We start from the raw sequence: 19,908 nt of genomic DNA, 5'->3' as shown, positions 1-19,908 counted from the left end.
AGCGAGATATTCTTGTGATTCCATTTCCTCTGCTCAAACAGAGAGGAAACAAGCCCTCATAATTATACAGTGGGACATGTAAACAGCAGGGCCAGTTCAGCAATAGAAACAGATGAATCCTGATTATTTGTGTGCTTGTTTGTCTCCCGCTTACCCAGATCCAGATGTATAGCAGGAACAAAGGAGTTCAGGAAGAACATAAAGATGACCACCCCAAGGACAGATAGACACTTGACCAGAAGGATTTTGTCAGTTATTCTGTGCTGTAAAAGACCATGGATGACATGTTTAGATACAAGACAGAAAGAAATACTGTATCTATTATGCCCTTTAAACAGTGTTTCTCAACTGGTGAGTTGCAGTCTTCAGGGTATGGAAGCCTGTTTCCACAACTGAATAAAGAATAAAAAAGGTAACACGATACAAACTCGCAATTCTGTCATTTTTTTTTTTTTTCTCAGAATTGTAAGAACTCACAATTACAAGTTATAAAGACTTTTTTAAACTCGTAATTGCGAGTTATAAATGAAGTCAGAATTGCAAGATATAAACTCACAATTTTGACTTTTTTCTTGGAATTGCTTAACATACTGTAAACTCATAATTGTGAGTTATAAATGAAGTCAGCATAGCAAGATCTAAATTCCCAATTCTGACTTTTTCTTAGAATTGCTTAATATACTGTAAACCTTGTAATTGCAAGTTATAAATGAAGTCAGAATTGCAAGATATAAACTCACAATTCTGACTTTTTTCTTAGAATTGCTTCATATACTGTAAACCTTGTAATTGCAAGTTATAAAAATGATAAATTCACAATTATGACTTTTTTTCTCAGAACTGCATGATATAAACTCACAACTGCATATTATAAAGTCAAAATTGTGAGATATAAACTCACAATTCTGAGAAATTAAGTCAGAATTGCGAGATAAACTCACAGTTCTGACTTTATAACTTGCAATTGCGAGTTTATAGCACACAAATCTGAGCGCAAACTCGGCTTGCAAATCTCACAATTCTGAGGTTTTTATTTTGCAATTCTAACTTTATAACTCGCACCTGCGAGTTTACAGCATATCATATAGCATTCTGAGAAAACTCACAATCCGAGCTTTTTTTTATTCAGAATTGCGTGATATACTGTTAACTCACAATTGTGAGTTATAAAATTAGAGTTCTGAGGAAACTCGCCATTCTGAAGAAAAAAGTCAGAATTGTGAGATATAAACTCGCAATTGCAAGCTGTAATATCTAATTATGAGGGGAAAAAAGACTGAGACTTTCTCATAATTGAGAGAATTCCTATATTTTGTTCATATCTAACAGTTTTTTCTTGCAATTGTGAGTTTATATCATGCAATTCTAAGGAAAAAAAGTCAGAATTGCCCAATTGTGTCAGGCAATTCTGAGAAATAAAGGTTAGAATTGCAAGATAAAAAGTCACAATTACCATTTTTAATTTTTTATTCAGTGGCGGAAACAAGCTTCCATTGCAGATCAACTCTGATAGCTCACTTAAAAATGCTAAATTGCAAATATTACAATGCTAATCATGTAACAGTATATGTATAACAGTATAACACAGTATAGGTCGCTTTACAGATTAACGTTTACAAGGGAGGAGAAACATATCTTTTGCTGTTGATGTTAAAGGTCACGTGTCCAATTAGACTACAGTAAATTGTATTTTATCAAAAACATAACCCAGAGTACATTACATACAGATTCAACTGCAACAAGGCTAAAGATTGTGTGTGTCAACCACAATGTGTTTTTTGTAGTGAATTATAGGCTGCCAAGTGAATAAAACCATTAAATTTCAATTGATATTTAAAAACCAAACTATAAGTCACTTCGGATAACAGCATCTGCTGAATAAATAAATGTAAATGTAAACACTCCTGCTGTTTACATGATTACAAAATTGTCAATTTTTCTATTCAGTGTCAGCTCATAGTAATATTTAAATGTGATAATTAATGATTTAGTTTACTTTTAAATAATTTTAATTCAATTATTATTTAAATATGATTATATCAGGATCCTGGGTGTTTTGAATGATGACTCCACTGGAATCAAAGAAATTGATCAAGTTTCTTATCATATAATAAGATAACATCAGAAAGATAAGGCAGGGTTAGCATGGAGGTACAATACTCAATCAACCAGAGCCATCTTAATACGGCTTTGTTTTACCTTTTTCTGCAGCTCTTGAATATTGTGCTCCCAGTTTTTGTCTTCCTGTGATATTTGCCTGTGAACATAAAGGAATAAAATAGAATGGAGTGTGTTAATACATCCTTTCAGCCAGCATGGACACCTGCAAATGAGTAGGAGTGGTGATTTCATGTGGTCACCCCAAACCTTTTCTACCCAGCATGTGAGGTTGTAAATGGCTTCTGTGATTATTCTATCAGTCATCAAAGCAAACCACACGCTCCACAAAACCACAACCAGAACTAATCGTATTTCTTTAGTTAAAAGAAGCATTTATAATAACAATAAAAAAATAAAAACAGGCTACTGTTGAGAACAAAATTATTCTGCATGATTAAAATTTCAGCTCTCTACAAGAGCTTTAGAGAGCTGACACAATTGAGAACAATTGCCTACTTTTCTACAGGTTAATTATTTCTCATTTATCATCCTGGGCTTCTGGGTATGTGCAACCGTCAAACACAACAGGTGTCATGCAGTGAAAATGTATATTTTGGACCTAACAGGGTGTTTTCAAGTGACCTCATATCAAGAAAGACATTCATCTTAATACCTTATGCAATATCAAAATGGCGAGCGATTTTAGGACTTGATAATGCATCCAAGTGTAGCCTAATTTGTTGTTTTCAATTAGTTTTCACCAATATCCTCATGACACTTAGACAGCTCAATTGGAAAAAGTGCAAAAGCAAGTAAACAAAAATACACTTCTATTCTACATACATCCATGGTTTTAAACACCATGCATGGTATTTTAACCAAACAGACAAGGAAAAAGAACAGATTGAGCACGAGTGTGGCACCTCTGGAAGGTCTTGAGCTTCTTGCGCAGGAGGTTTTCCAGATTGAGCACCTTCTGCATGAGAAGACACTTGACGGCAGTCTCCTCTCGGCTGGCAGGGTTAATGCGATGGGCTGTCTGCCTCCACACCAGAATCTCATGCTTCAGTTCTGCAGGGCGACACAAATCGGGACAAGATAAAGGGTTCAGCTGTAGAACAGACAAACACGAATTAAGATAAGAATTTCAAATCTATTCCAAAAACTGGGAGGAAACAGATAACAAGAACTATTAAAGATAGAGATTTATAGTCAAACAGAACCAATACATTAAACAAATTATAATAAGGGATGGATAATTGTAACACTATTGTTGACTCAGAATATTTTTTGCCTAAAGCTTTGAAATTTAACCTCAGACATATTTGAAATGTCTATAGTCACTATGTATGCCCATTAATTAATTTAATTTACTAGACATAGAATGCAGAAAGGATTTTATTTTTTAAACACTGTGACCAAATCAGACCAAAAAACAATAAATACTTTAAATAAATGTTTGATTTGATCAAAACCTTTATAGTTCATGGAGCTGAGTCACACACTGAGTCTGAGTCCACAAGAGAAAACAATAGTTGAATTTTTAAAAATGACCCTGTTCAAAAGTTTACGTACACTTGATTCTTAATAATGTGTTGTTACCTGAATGATCCATGACTGTGTTTTGTTTTATTGTTTAGTGATAGATGAGGGATTCAAATGCAACTACTGCAGAAGCTTTAAACACTCACTAGGCGCGTTTCCATTACAGATTTGCAAAAAACTATAAATATTTTATATAGATATTTTATAAATTTCGATTAAAAAGTATTGTGAAATGACGGCGTTTCCATTAACCGAGGTTATGCGACTAAAACTTATTTTTTTCCTCTCACGATAAGTCACAGATTTTTGGGACTTTGGCTATATTTAATCTAATGTGACCTGTAAATGCGAAAAAAAAAAAACATTTCCATTGCTGTTTTGCGAAATATTCCTTTTTTGAATTGCCTGAAAAACCACCTCATGTGAGCGTACAAACTTTTTTGCAATATATGGGACTTTTTCCGCAATTGGCGCGTTTCCATTAAACGTATTTTCAATCCGCAAATTCAATTTGCGCAACTTAAAGGGTAATGGGAATGCAGCTACTGATGCTTCAGAAAGAAAAATGATTCATTGAAAGCCAGGGGTGTAAACTTTTGAACAGAATAAGGATGTGTACATTTTACTTATTTTGCCTAAGTAACATACTTTTTTCATATTGAAAATAAGTTAAATTTACCCTGATCTTCAAATTCAAAAAGTTTTTGGCTCTTAATGCATAGTTCCCCTTCAGTCGAATCACTTCGACGTTACATTGGGAATCGCCTGAGAGACCGATCATCTCTGAGCCTTACATACAAAAAGGCCAATCGAAAATTAACTTCTTTAAAGAAAGAAACTTCACGTTCCTGCGGCTGCTCTTCTCTGCTGGTGTGCACCGATCGAAAAAGAGAGTAGGCCCCCCCTCGCGCCCCACGGCCGGCGGTTGGACCGGAGAAGTTTTCCTGCTGCTGTGGCGAGGCACGAGGGGGATTTACAAGTCACGGTGCCGAACGTGCCGAACGTACCGCCAGCCCCAAAAGCCCTGCGGTCTTCCGCCCGTCAGCATACCCCCGTCGAGATGCCAGAGCAGTACGCCTCCCCGCCATTCGGGCTGGGCCTCCCCTTTGGCGCTCCACAGGAGGAAGAGATGTCGGTTGCAGCATCAGAGGGAGAGTCAGGGAGTGAGGACGCTGTTCTGGTGGCGCAGCGCCCCTCCGTGGTTCCTGCCCCGTCGGAGACAGACTCCGAGCTCTCGGCTATGCTCCTCCGAGCCGCCAGGGGGATCGGCCTGGAGGTTACTCCATCGCCTGCGGCCGATCCTTCTCGGCTGGACAACTGGTTCCTGGGAAGGGCTCCGGCGGCACCTTTTTCATCTCGCCTGCTGCCCAGCTCCTCTCCACTCGCCACCCTTGATGGCGGGGCGGCCAGGAGATATGTGTCGGTTCCCCAGGTCGAGCGCGCTGTGGCGGTGCATCTTTGGCCACCTGGCAGGACCGGCCGCATCTCCCATCCACGGCGTGTGAGCGCTCGTCCGCCCTTGCGGGCCGCGCTTTACATGCCGCGGGCCAGGCCGCCTCGGCCCTGCATGCAATGGCAACCCTGCAGGTCTACCAGGCCAAGGGGTTTAAACAGCTGCACGAGGGTGGTTCTGACCAAGGCGTGATGCAGGAACCCTGCGCTGCCACCGACTTCGCCCTTTGAGCGACGAAGGTCGCGGCGCGGGCCCTTGGTCAGGTGATGTCCACGGCTGTGGTCCAGGAGCGACACCTATGGCTCACTCTGGCCCAGATGGCAGACGCTGACAAAGCACGCTTTCTCGATGCTCCCATCTCCCAGAGTGGCCTTTTCGGCGACACTGTCGAGGACTTCGCCCAGCAGTTCTCGGCAGTACAGAGACAGACGGAGGCGATCAGACACATCTTGCCCCGCCGCGAAGTTTCCATCCCGCCGCCGGAGACGCCGCCTCCGCCTGTACGTCGCCGAGGGCGCCCCCCTGCGGCCGCAACATCTACAGCTCTACCCCCCGCGGCGGCCCACGACGCCAGGTCGGCGGAAGGGGCCCGCAAGCGCAGAGCCAGCCACAGGAGAGCGGCGCCGCCCGCGGCACAGGTTCCGGCCCGAAACACCCGCAAGAAAACTGCGAAACGTCCCTGACGCGGGCCTCCAGAGGTGGTTGAGACTGCTCTTTAGGGGATGCTGACATCAACGCTCCCCGCTCCCGGTGGAGGGCCGGGGGCCACTGTGTACTTCAATGCTGCCGTCGGCCCATCGGTCGACGGTACCCACATTTTCACAAAAAGAGCAAATTCTCTCACCTCTGGCCTTCGGCCTCGAGTTTCCTTCCTGAGCAGCACTTACACTCCTCGGAACCAGACTCGCGGCCGCCTATCGCCAGCGCGGGACCCAGGGAAGAAGGTAAGCACTGCTTAGTGCAGTTAGACACTTCTCCAGGACGTTTATCCTTCTGGATTTTGTCTCCTTCCCGGTCTCCCCTAGGCTGCCCCACCACGGTCACGTCGGTCAACGTTCCCTTGATACCACTATGCTGGTTGATACGGACAGTACGGCCCTGCACCAGGTGTCCGCCCAGACTCAGAGGTACCCCTTACATTCTTTATTCGGGCAGGCGTGCCTCTGTTCTGCCTGCCGAGGTCGCGTTCCTACTGGCGAAGGACGCGACCCAGCCTATCCCTCCAGCCGGGACGTGGTCAGGGCCTTACAGTCCCTACTTCACGTGTCCAGATAGAGTGGTGGGTTAACATCCATCCTGGATGGAGCTCTGTCCCGGTCCCTTCTCAGGCTGTCGGCACAGACGCTCGCGACGAAGCACATACAAGTATGTTCCCGTCTCCAGGGCTGCCTGCCATCTGCCTGAAGGGCACCCGCTGTCGCGCTTCGATCTTTCCCCGACGCACACCCCTTCTGCGGTCTGCCCGGGGATCCAGCGCCTCAGCGCGAGGTGCTTCCATTTGGCCAGTCCCCTCCTTCCGGCCTTCTTTAGGCCACGGGAGCTCCCCTGTCCCCTCTTCAGGCAGACAGGAATTCGCGTCTTCAACCGTCTCTTCTACTGGTGCTTTCCAGCCCACTCGTGAGCTCCGTTGTGCGAATACAGGGACCTGGTGCTTCGGCACCCCTCCCTCTTGGTTCTTCAGGCTAACCGAGGGAAATCCTTGTTCCTCGGTCGGGAGCCCGACTCGGTCCCAAGATGGCCCGCCTTTTAAATACCAAGAGCGCGCAGTCAGTGCTGTAGTCCCTGAGTTAATCAGGCACAACTCAGCAGTCCCTCTCAAAATTCAGAGGCTCCTGGGGCACATGACCGCTTTAGCCGCTACGCCGCTAAGCTTGTTCCATGTGAGACCGCTTCAGCACGATCGAGTCCCATGATGGGCATGGCACCTCGGCTCACTCCGGACTGGCGTTTTCCCGCAGTATTGCCGACAAGTCAGCCCGTGGCTTACCACGGGTTGGGTTGCCGTGTACGACAGATGCTTACAGCTCGTCCCCATCTACTCCCACGGAGTCTAACGTGGCAGATTTTGCTGCTTGCCTTTCACTTGAAACTCAACCGTGCAGCCTGTCGGCTCCCACGGCAGTCCACCCACCTGCAGATTGGCGACTCCACCCCGTGACGCAGCTAGTTGGAGTCATATCGGCAAGGCCCAGCCACATCCGCTCGCCCTTCCGATTCCTTCCATTGCCAGCTGCCTCTTTTCAGAGTAACACTGGCGCACAGCTGACCTCAGGGGCCCAAGTACGCCCTTCCCCAACGAGCCTCCTTGCACAGACACTGTGCAAGTCCAGGGAAGACGAGGAGTAAGTCTTGTTGGTTGCGCTGCAAGAGTGGCCCACCCAGACTTAGGTCTTAGTAACCGTTCCCTCGCGGCAGTCCCTCCCTGTAAGGGCACGGACACCGTAGACCTCTCCGGCCTTCCACAGGCCGTGATAGAAACTATCACTCAGTACCGAGCTCCCTTGACCAGGCAGGCTTACGCACTGAGATGAGGTCTATTTGCTGGCATTTCTCTCGCTGAGAGGATCCACAGAGATACACGGTTGCAGTAGTGCTTCCTTCCTGCAGGAGAGTTGGAGCGCAGGCTGTCCCCTCGACTCTCAGAGTATATGCCGCTGCTTTCGCCGCATATCACATGCAGTAGATGGAGCAAAGTAGGTAAGCATCCACTGGTCGTGAGGTTCCTCAGAGGTGCCCAGACTGCACCTCATACCCTCTTGGACCTCCCCGTCGCCTTTCAGGGCTGCGGGTCGCTCCATTGGAGCCACTGGCCTCAGTCGAGCTAGAATTCCTGTCATTAAGACAGCGCTCCTGACTGCCCTGGCTTCCATCAAGAGGGTAGGAGACCTACAAGCTTTCTCTGTCAGCGAAGCGTGTCTAGAAATTCGGGCCCGGCAACTCTCACGTTACTCTGAGACCCCGGCCCGGTTATTGTGCCCAAGGTTCCCACCACGCCTTTCCGCGATCAGGTGGTGAACCCACAAGCTCTGCCCTGGAGGAGGCAGACCCAGCCTTGCGATGTTGTGTCCATAAACGTGAAAACGAAATCACTCGGCACTTCAGGCGCACCGAGCAGCTTTATCTGCTTCGGGGTTCAGCAGAAAGGGAATGTTGTCCCCAAACCGAGGTTGGCTCATTGGGTGGTAGATGCCATCTCCCTGTCATACTCAGGGACAGCCATGAGCCTTGGCTCATGGCACCTCACTAGCAGATGTCTGAAAGCTGCGGGCTGGGCGACACCGAATACCTTCGCTGGGTTCTACAACCCTTGCGTAGAGGCCGTTCTCTCGTGTCCTAACATAAGGACTCACAGGTGAGCGGGAGACCGGCTGGTGTCGGTTTGCTGCGCCATTCCTAGCGTGGATCCGTGCGCTATTTCCCAGAATGTTCCCTCCGGTGAACCCTGGGTCCTCCATGCCCCGCAGTCAGGGCTAGGCACGGAGTAGTCCTGGACTGTGATCCTGCCTGGGTCTCCTTCGCCCCGCAGGTTGTGGCTATACTTTTCATTATTTCCAGCGGAGGATACCGCTGTTTCCCTCGTGTATCCCTAAAAACCTTTATGGATATATTGAATTATTCTCATTTCCACATGTAGAAACTTTCATGTGCTCCGCCCCCCCAACCCATGCTTCAGTACAACTGGCATCCCTGGAAAGGCCCCCCTATTGGGCCTCAGGGCGTTGGGAAGGTTACGTTACACTCCGCCTGCCGGCACGTATACTTGTCGGCACGTGAAGTTGTGCGTAACGCGGTGCCAGGGTCGTGGGCTGTTCCATGGGTCAGTTCCCAATGTAACGTCGAAGTGATTCGACTGAAGGGGAACGTCTAGGTTACGAACCCTCGTTCCCTGAAGGAGGGAACGGAGACGTTACATTCCCCTGCCACGCCCCTGGCGTCCCGCTGACGCCGGCTTGATCGGCTCTTCAGCGAAAACCTGTATGAGTGGTGCGCGCACGTCCACTCGCCAATTTTCAATTGGCCTTTTTGTATATAAGGCTCAGAGATGATCGGTCTCTCAGGCGATTCCCAATGTAACGTCTCCGTTCCCTCCTTCAGGGAACGAGGGTTACCTTCGTAACCTAGACGTTTTTCCTTCTGAAGCATATATAAGTGCTATGACTTCATAAGTGTAATTATTATGACATTTATAAACAAATTAATGTTTTATTTTATAAAGGTAACACAGACATCTCACTAGTCTAAATTTAGTGACAGATTTTCTACAGGTGTTTCATAATTTTTTGTCAAAAGATTGAAATGGCTGTGATTTTGCATCTCTCTGACACTGATAAATAATAACAGATTGATAGTCAGATGAAGCACAAGCTAGGCAATTACAATAAAAATTGAAAAAGTAAGGAAAGAGGAGATATAAGTGAAGAAAGCACGATACAGGAGAGGCAAGGTTTTGCACTAGTCCTTCAGCATGACTCCACACCATGTGATGGGGAGGCTGCTAGGAAAGCTTCCCAGAAGCTAATTGACACAGGAAAAACATGCTGATCACAATCGACACAGTAATGCATCATGCCGAGGGCCTGGAAAACTGTATCAGCAGCACAGCAGGTTTGATTTTTTGAAAGTGAGGCTCTGTGGGGACTTAAGGCTTTACAGAATTAGAAATTGGACTGGCACTGAGTGGTCACCATCAGGCCTAGTGGAGGTCTTTCGTTCCAGATGCAGCACGCACCTGGGGAACCGGCAAGCCGATCATTTAAGTTCCTGTTTCTTATACAGCAGAGTTCTAAGACTTTGCATCAGCTCCACACTGACTAGCACTCTCTCATTGTGTTAGCCAGACGAAAACCCAATAATCACCGAACGGAGGGGAAGGTTGGCATTCTGGATGGTGCTAGTCCCATGCTGATGATGTCTCAAAGGGAAGACAATCCTCACAGTACATGGGCAAAGGCCAATAGTGTGGGAGAACATAAAAAGTGTGCACTCATGCCTTCTGAGAAAGAAATTCTTTTTTTTTTTTCAGTTACATGTATCTCTCATCTTGTTTTATCTCTAAAATGACAGGTACAAAACATGAATATATGTAATTAAGGCTCTACATGTGCAGTATCCATTCATGGATATCCATTCAAAATCTATTTTTCCTTTAGCTACATTATTGAGAACAGTGAAAAGGCTACACAGTTGCAAAATAAAAATATAATTCTTTAAGTTCATGGAAAAAAATGCAAGAATGTCCCTACACTCTTAAAAATAAAGGTGCTTTACGATGCCATAGAAGAACTATTTTTGTCTAAATGGTTCCATAAAGAACCTTTAACATCTGAAGAACCTTTCAGTTCCACAAAAGGTTCTTTGTGGCGAAAGAAGGTTCTTCAGATTATAAAAATGTAAGAAAGAGGTGGTTCTTTAAAGAACCTTTGACTGAATGGTTCTTTGTGGAACCAAAAATGGTTCTTCTATGGCATCGCCGTGAAGAACCTTTTAAAGCACCTTTATTATTAAGAGTGTAGTTTTAACTTTTTAAGGAAATTAATGTCAACACTTTTAAAAAATGACTGTTGTAAATTAGAGACATTAAATTTGAGGCCATTATAATCTAGAGTAGTACTTCAAAACTATTTTCGCACAGAAAATTGCTAGTAGATTTCACAGATAATAAAGAAACGGCAAGTAACACACTGAATTAAACATTAATTTTTTAAGTAGTAAGAATGAAATTATAGAAATTAATTATCAATAATAAATATTTATAACTAAGAAAAATCATTTTTACAGTCTATCAAAAACAAGAATGGGAAAAAACGGTCTCACTTTATTTTAATGGGCCCTTTAACACATTCTGTTGACTATAAGTAACATTGCACCTACATGTCTACTTACTCTCATTAAAGTGTTAATAGAGTATTAGTAGACTGGTAAGGTTAGGATTAGAATAAGTTGACATGTACTTGCAAAATTATTTACAGTAGAATATTGGGAGACCATTACAATTAAGAGTTAGTAGATTTTAAGCAGACAATCTGCTAATATGAGAGTTAAATGACATTTAGGTGCAGTGTTACTTATTGCCAACAGAATGTTCAAAAGAGACCATCAAAAAAAGTGTTACCAAAAAAACTAATTTATCTATTTGACATAATAACGAGGTCAAACGGTGGTTGTCTGTGTAATCTAAAGTTCTCAAAACTTCCACTATTTTCCACACAACCTTATAATATAAAGGTTCATTCAAGCAGTGTTACAAGATGAATGAAAGTTAAACTGTGAACTCCTGCTTACATTGCTCTATGCAAGAGTGCAAGAGTCTTTACTTTTATACCTGCTACTTTCTAGCCCAGATCTGCAGGTTACTAAGGACATAAATCTGCTGTGACTCTGGGCTGATCAACATGCAGTTCTTGTACACTGTCATGCTATTTCATAGAATCAAAGAATAACTCAAAAGGCCAGATTTAAATTGGATGATCAACCACTGTGTGACTCTTGAAACTTTCAAAAAAGAAAACATCTTGGAGTTAGAAAAGGTTTTGTGCTTTCCTCTCATCCTGATTTATGGGTATGGTGAAAGCCTCTCTGGGAACCCCAAAGCCTGATTTCAGCCTGTGAATGGCTGAAATGAGTGGTTTATTATAAAGGAGCTATTGTCACACTGTCAGGTGTGTGAAGGAGAGCTCAGGTGTGGAGGTGTACAAGAGGATGTGAGGAGTTGGTCTCTGTGGAGCAGAGGGAGCAGCTGCTCAAGAGGCTAATGGCCATCTGTAGAGAGAAGCTGACAACAAGAGGAATAAGACCTATCTGATTATTTTGTCTATTTGTTTGCAAAAACAAATAACGAAATACAAAAACCAAAAAGCATTTGACTGATAAAAATTATCAAAGCCGTAAATGAAATGTTCAGTTGAAGTTAAAAGTTTACATACATCTTGCAGAATCTGCAAAATGTTAATTATTTTACTAAAATAAGAGGGATCATACAAAATGCATGTTATTTTTTACTTAGTACTGACTAGAATAAGATATTTCACATAAAAGATGTTTACATATAGTCCACAAGAGAAAATAACAGTTGAAGTTAAAAAATAACTCAGTTCAAAAGTTTACATACACTTGATTCTTAATAATGTGTTGTTGCTGTTGTTGTTGTTGTTTTTAGTGATAGTTGTTAATGAGTCCCTTGTTTGTCCTGAAAAGTTAAACTGCCCACTGTTTATCAAGAAAATCCTTCAGGTCCCACAAATTCCTTGGTTTTTCAGCATTTTTGTGTATTTGAACCCTTTCCAACAATGACTGCATGATTTTGAGATCCATCTTTTCACACTGAGGACAACTGAGGGACTCACTGATGAATCAGAAGGAAACACTTAATTGCATTAATTTTTACTTCGAAGATAAGCATAAATTTAACATATTTTGTATTCTGGGAAACATGTAAGCATCTTCTGTAGATTTTGAAGGCAGTACTAAACGACAAAAATATGATATTTAGGCAAAATAAGAAATATGTACACATTTTCTTTCTGTTCAGAAGTTTACAGCCCTGGCTTTTAATGCATCGTGTCTCCTTTTGAAGCATCAGTGAGTGTTTGAACCTTCTGTAATAGTTGCATAGTCCCTGAGTTGTCCGCAGTGTGAAATGATGGATCTCAAAATCATACAATCATTGTTGGAAAAGGTTTAAAAAATGCAAAAAAACAAAACAAAGAATTTGTGGGATCCAAAAGATTTTTCTGAAAAACAGCAGAAAAAAAAAAACACACAGCTGTGGATCATTCAGGTAACAGCACAGTATTAAGAATCAAGTGTATGTAAACTTTTGAACAGGGTCATTTTTTAAAATTCAACTATTATTTTCTCTTGTGGACTATATGTAAACATCTTTTATGTTAAATATCTTATTCAGGTCAGTACTAAATAAAAAATAACACACATTTTGTATGATCCCTCTTATTTTGGTAAAATAATTAATATTTTGCAGATTCTGCAAGGTATGTAAACTTTTGACTTCAACTGTATATATAAAAATTTGACCGTAATTAAGGAATAGTTCACCTAAAAAGTGTAATTCAGAAAAAAAGTCTATCAAAAGGCTTTTGATACATTTAAATATTTTACTTTTAAATACTTTTTGTTTGTTTGTTTACTTACTTATATGTCCTATTTTGAAGACTAAATGCCTCAAGGGTAAGTTTACAAAAAAGAATCAACAATAAAAAAAAAACTAAATGTAACACCTTCGCACTGCACTGACACAATCTAAACGTTGGAAATTAACCAAAATTCTGTCATCATTTATGCATCCAAACATGTCATTCCAAACCACAAAAAACACAAGATTATATGTATGTGTGTGTGTGTGTGTGTGTGTGTGTGTGTGTGTGTGTGTGTGTGTGTTTGTTTTTGTGACATATCAGGACACAAGTTGGTGTAATAACATGGGTATGACATAGGTATTACAAGGAGAGGGTGACTTATGAGGACATTGCCCATGTCCCCACTTTTCAAAAGGCTTATAAATCATACAGAATACGTTTTTTTGAGAATGTAAAGATATGCACAGTCTCCTGTGAGGGCTAGGTTTAGGTGTAGGGAAGGTGTAGGGTGATAGCAAATATCGTTTGTACAGTATAAAAACCATTACGTCTATGGAATGTCCCCACAATTCACAAAAACAAACATGTGTGTGTGTGTGTGTGTAAAAATAAAAAAAGAAGGAAAAAGTCATACAAGTTTGGAACGACTTGAGGGGGTGAGTCAGAATTTTGTCAGTGTGAAGTCTGTGAAGATGAGGAAATTTGTTTGTCTATTCAATTTAGTGACTGGCCAGAATGGGAGAAATGATGAGAAAATATATAAATCCTGCTTGTGGAAGAAGCGGGAAAGAACAAAGCATGCCTGGGCTCTCAGTGGAGGCGGTGATAAAGCGATGACTCCCTAGGTGAGAGTGGTATTGACCTGTCAGAGTCTATGATGGCTTTAACGGCCTTTCTAGCTGTGTTAGCACCTTCACACTTGGGCTAAATGTGCCCTGTTCTTTCAAAATGTCATAAATATGCAATTCTTTGACACATCACCTATTTCAAGCATGGTTTCACATGGTGAATATCAAGATACAAGTATAGCATACATTATGACATATTTATGTTCCTTAAATAAAATAATTTCTTTAAAATTCACAGGCTGTCAATCAAAAAGGATACTTCCTGGTTTAAGATGGTGCAGTTACAACATCTACCAGCAGGGGTAAATGGGCCATGCTAACCAGCCAAACTTTGACCGCTCAAACATGTCCTGTTTAAGAACTCCGTAAGTCCAGGTCTTGAGAGAGGTCATCTATGACAGGATTTATGTATTTAATACAGACGCGTTAAGGCTTTCAGCACAGGCTCATCCGATAAGAATAATGGAAATATCAGGGAAAACAGCCTGAAGGGTACAGAGAGACTAAATGCATCAATGTGATAGTGGGAGGTGGGGGAAAAGGAGGGGTGGATGAAAAATTGATGTATTGCTGAGGTTATAATCATCCATGAAAGGGTAGGCTGTGCCTATCCCAGTCACTGGGGCTCAAAGGCCAAACGTAAGGAGCTTTGGATAGGATATGAGATTTGGTGTAAATAGCATAGAACAGTGTACAACACTCATTCACATACAGGAAGAACTGCTGTCAACAAGGGAAGGTCGAGTATGCCCTCAACCACTCTATACTTTTTAGATCATTCTTTAAGATCTAGGTCAATGGGATTATGAATTATTTTTTCATTGCACATGTCAGAACAAAAGAGCTTGAATCAAAAAAGAAGGAAAGCTGCTCTGCATACACTTGAGGATAGTTCCGTGTGATTTTGGGAAACCTGGTGTGTAGGAACAGAGCAGAATTAATGAATACTCACCCACGATTTCACTGGATTCCTTGTTGTAAAGTTTCTTATTCCAGTACAGCATTCTCAAAAAAGGAAACGAGGTCAGCAGCACCAGACAGATTCCCAGAAACATGTAACCCGTAAAGGCCGCGAAGTCAATCCCCTAGAGGAAGAAGAGGGCGGGTTAATTTTCACCCTTTTAAAAATTGTGCAATTAATTTGCTGCTGTATTTCATGAAATCTATTCTAAGCACTAAGTAGAGATCACATCCACTTTATTGGCTCTCCATATAATGTGGATGGAGGCCTTGATTACATTTCATCAACATAATCATATTCAGCATTTTAATGCTTGCATCTTGATGCATTTAAACACTTATATAAGATTTAAATGAGCACCTGCATGTGGCACAAATCCTCTTAAAATGTTCTTGACTATTTATTAATTTTCATTCATATTGAGAGCACACAGCCCTCTCGGCTGAAAATCTAGCTTTAGATGATATTTCCTTGCCTGTGCAGCCCACCCCATCTCTCATCATAACCAGATGGCATCACATTTTCAAATGGCACCACTGATAGAGATGTGTAAAATAGATCCGTGTGGCCTGAAACCTAATCCGACGACTTATCTTCCAATATACCGCTGGTGTATAACCCATTGTAGTGAGGTATCTTTGCTTGTTTACATGGTGACATATGTGCATGTAAGTAGCACAAAGACATTTCACAAAGACAACCACAAGTGCTTGTTTTTGTATGTTGGTTTTCAAAAACCTAGTTTAAAACCCCCAAAAATGAAAATTCTGTCATTAATTACTCACCCTCATATTGTTCCAAACTCGTAAGACCTTTGTTCATCTTCAGAAGACAAATTAAGATACGTTTGATGAAATCCAAGAGCTTTCTGACCCTGCATAGACAGCAATACAACTATTACGTTCAAGGCCCAAAAAAGTAGTAAGGACATCGATAAAATAGTCCAATTGACATCAGTGGTTTAACCCTAATTTATGAAGCTACAAGAATACTTTTTGTGTGCAAAAAAACACAAAAATAATGACTTTATTCAACAATTTCTACTCTTCAGTGTCAGTCTTCGCTAAAGAAATGCAAAAGCTGGCGTTCTGACGTAGAACACCGATGCGCTGTGCCTTGTTGTCCATCGCACGTTGTGCATAAAACAGTCTTCGTAAAGATGTCTGAAGATTTCGACAGAGAGGAAGACTGAACCAGAATATACAGGCGATAAATGAAGAGAGATGTAGACGTTCAAACTCAGAGCGCCAGCTCCTGCATCAGCAGCACCAAATGCATGGATTGTGATACTCTTGTAAATGTTTAACACAGACTGACACGGAAGAGAAATAATTGTTGAATAAAGGCGTTATTTTTGTTTTCATTGTGCACAAAAAGGATTCTCATAGCTTGATCAAATTATGGTTGAACCACTGATGTCTGGACTATTTTAACAATGTCCTACTACCTTTCTGGGCCTTGAATGTGTCAGTTGCGCTGCTGTCTATGCAGAGTCAGAAAGCTCTCGGATTTCCTCAAAAATATCTTAATTTGTTTTCCAAAGATGAATGAATGCGGGTGAGTAATTAATGACAGAATTTTCATTTTTAAGTGAACTAACCCTTTAACTTATAATTTACAAAAACCTTTTATAAATACACAACACGTTACCTGTGTCATTACATCACATTTTATATTTTGCAACTTATTTAATTTTGGTTCAGAGTTACATTTTTACAATTTATGTGTGACATTTTTGCTGTTTCACATGATGCTTGTGTCTTATAATAGTTTTACTGTTTAAAATGTGTTAAATGAGAAGTCTAAAACAGGCTTTCTAATGGCAGGTTATCACTGTTACAACTTAGCACCGATATCATTTTACCAAAAGGTCAACAGGTGTTAAATAAATGATCTTTTTCTTGGGCAATAATAACTGCAATAATCTTTTACTGTAGACAAGACTTGGACCGTGAGAAATGAAAAATGAGTAAACAAAATAAATGTAACAACTAGACCTAGTCTCTTGAAAAATGAGTAAAAAAAATAAATGTAACAACTAGACCTAGTCTCTTCTATTTTGTAAAGGAACTGGCAAGATACAAGATAATTGCATCCCTGTTGTAGTTCAGCTCCCCGCATTGCTCAGGGTTGGCAAAAACCCAGGACTTAGAGGTACTTCTTAGGAACGAAACAAAAGGCTGGTAAAAAATTGGGAGGGGGGGGGACACTGATGCTGTTTTTTGGCAGTGTAACCTCCCTAAAGCAGCTCAGGGTACTAAATCCTCCACCCATAAAACAAAACCATGATTGAAAGGATAAACACTTGTATTATTTGGGTAAAATAAAAAATTAAGACGTGAGCAAGCAAACAACAAACAAACAACATGTCCAATCTCAGATGCCAACATGAGACAAATGTGAATGGAGACAAAGAGACGGGAAGACGGGTATACAGTGACCTCTACAGGAGATCAGGAAAAAGATAGAGTAAGATGGAGTGAGTGAGTGAGAGAGACGCAGGCATTCAGAAGAACACACATCCATTTGTGTACTCTAGATTTGTAATGTGGTTTTAAAGCAAAGGGCATTGAATTATTATTATTTAACCACATTAGAGAGACAAATCACAAATCAACCTGATCAGGTTGTTAAATTCAACTCACTAAATCAATCGTAGAGATTCCAGCATTACAAAGGTTTGATGTGAGGGTAAATGATACAGAATTTCATTTTTGGGTACTATCACTTTAAGATTCAAATAAAGGCTGCTATATTGAAAGTTTCAGGAAAATAAAATATTAATTTTACTGTAAAATGAATCAACCTTTTTTTACTATCACAAGTTTTTTGGGAGTAAAATATTTAGGAATAGTGAAGTGCATCTAAAAGCCAAGAGCTTCTCTCCAACGTCTGAAAATAAGAGATATCCTTACAGACTCATTGGGGCAAGCTGGGCTAGTGGGGATCTGTCGATAACATTTCATTAAAGTGGTCCTCTGCTTTATTCCTCGTGGGCTTTATGTGCTGTTGAGCTGAATGCCCTATCATATAGAGTAGATGCATAAGTCCTCATTACTTCATCAGTAATGCAGCTGCAGACAATAGGCAGTGTTTGGGGATTTTTCTTTGTAGATACTCTTGTTTTGTCCAGAAGGCAGGCATGCTGTCATAATGACTTAGACATAGTGTGTAAATGAGACCTCCCCTTACTCCATCTCTGTTGTCACTGTCCCACTTTTATCAGCCAAGAAAGCAACTTCAAAAATCCATGCAAGTATTAGAGAAGAGGGAATGAGAAATCACTATGCAAAAAGACCTTCACTGTTGGCGCTAGCTGATTAGTGAGCAGTCAGGGGCCACGGTCAAACCAGAGCCCGCCTGTCTGCCTGGCGCCTGGAGAAGCACTGATTGGCAGCTGAGATTTCTGGGAGTGTGACTGACGGCCCGGCAGATGCCAGCGAGAGAGAGTACAGGGTATATGAGATGTCTCCTCAGCGACCCTGAAACGCTCCTTCTGCCCAGGCTCAAATGTCTGATCTACAGAGAGCTCCACAGATGGATGCTTGACTGACCAAATGGCAACATCCCTGCTGTAGTGATCCTGTCGAGACCATTGGGGGGACTCGCACAGCCCAAATAAACAGAGAAACACAAACAAATAAACAAAGAAGCCACAAGTACAAGATGTTCCGTCATGACTGACTGCTGCCTAAGAAATGTAGGACAGGAAGAGTTCACACGGTCATGGAAAACCTGGAAACTTTGGAGAGTTTAAAAATTGTGATTTCTAACCCAGGATAAGTCAGGGAAATTGAAGGGATCGTTCACCCAAAACTGAAAATTCTGTCATTAATTACTCATTTCATGTCGTTCGAAACCCGTAAGTCCTACGTTCATCTAGGGCTGCTCGATTTTGGCAAAAATCATAATCACGATTATTTAACACAATTATGACTTTATATTAGTAATTAATTTAAAGATAGCAATACAGCAAAAAAAAAGATACAAATAGAAAAAAACTGCTTTTTTATTTATTTATTTTTAAATACTGAATACTTCTATGCAAGTCTAAAGTAGTCTAACAATACTACAGAAATTGAATGTAATTATTTGAATGTAAAATAAAACTGCGTCTTCACTGTTATAATTAAACATGCTTTGTTTTTTTTTTAAATTACAAAAGTCCTTCAAGTGACTGATTTTTTTCACTTTGTATTTTTACGTTTTATTAATATTAAGCACAGAGACGGCTGGAATGTTATTTGTTGCAGCTTTAACAGCCACGCAGATCCAATATACTGTTACACACGTATTTTCATTCTCAACTGTTTATGATCATTTAAGACATAACTGACAAGGGTTTACATGAATAATCACCAAGCGCGTCGTTTTGAAATATTTTTGCGTGTATTTGAGCGTTTAGGTGCGCACCTTGAGCATGTCCGTGTTCTGCTCCGTCTCTGAGCGCACACACAGAACAGCGCAAGTTTTCTTACGCGCTATTAAAAACACAACATCAAAGAAACATTAATAAATCAAGCACATCCCATTTTATGAAAGTCACTTTACATGATTTTGCTGATTTGCATGTAAAATTAGGCTTTTATGGAGGAGCAAAAGCGCACCATTGGTAAGGGGGCGGATGGGGCGCAACAATAGTTTCATCTCGATTACTGCATTTTCATGATCGTTTGAAGCAGAAATCAAAATCGAAACCGAATTTCAATTAATTGCACAGCCCTACGTTCATCTTCGGAACACAAATTAAGATATTTTCTATGAAATCTGGGAGCTTTTTGACCCTACATAGACAGTAATGCAACTGACACGTTTCAAGACCCAGAAAGGTAGTAAGGATATTGTTAAAATAGACCATGTGACATCAGTGGTTCATCCGTAATTTTATGAAGCTACAAGGCGTGCGTC

At 41.5% G+C, this 19,908-nt stretch overlaps 1 protein-coding gene across 1 annotated transcript in view; it reads right to left on the bottom strand.

The window, feature by feature from the left end:
• oca2 (oculocutaneous albinism II) overlaps window positions 1-19,908 on the bottom strand; it is a 137,164-nt gene that overhangs the window by 65,351 nt on the left and 51,905 nt on the right. The window contains exons 12-15 of the mRNA XM_073852556.1: window positions 14,992-15,124; window positions 3,024-3,171; window positions 2,200-2,257; window positions 155-263 (exon numbers count right to left, since the gene is read on the bottom strand). Of these exons, the coding sequence (XP_073708657.1) occupies window positions 155-263; window positions 2,200-2,257; window positions 3,024-3,171; window positions 14,992-15,124 (448 nt within the window). The remainder of the gene's footprint in view (window positions 1-154; window positions 264-2,199; window positions 2,258-3,023; window positions 3,172-14,991; window positions 15,125-19,908) is intronic.

Source organism: Garra rufa, chromosome 12 (genome assembly GCF_049309525.1).
Source record: "Garra rufa chromosome 12, GarRuf1.0, whole genome shotgun sequence".
Taxonomy (NCBI): domain Eukaryota; kingdom Metazoa; phylum Chordata; class Actinopteri; order Cypriniformes; family Cyprinidae; genus Garra; species Garra rufa.
Note: the sequence above shows the minus strand (reverse complement) of the source record. Positions and strands in the feature narration are given on the sequence as shown.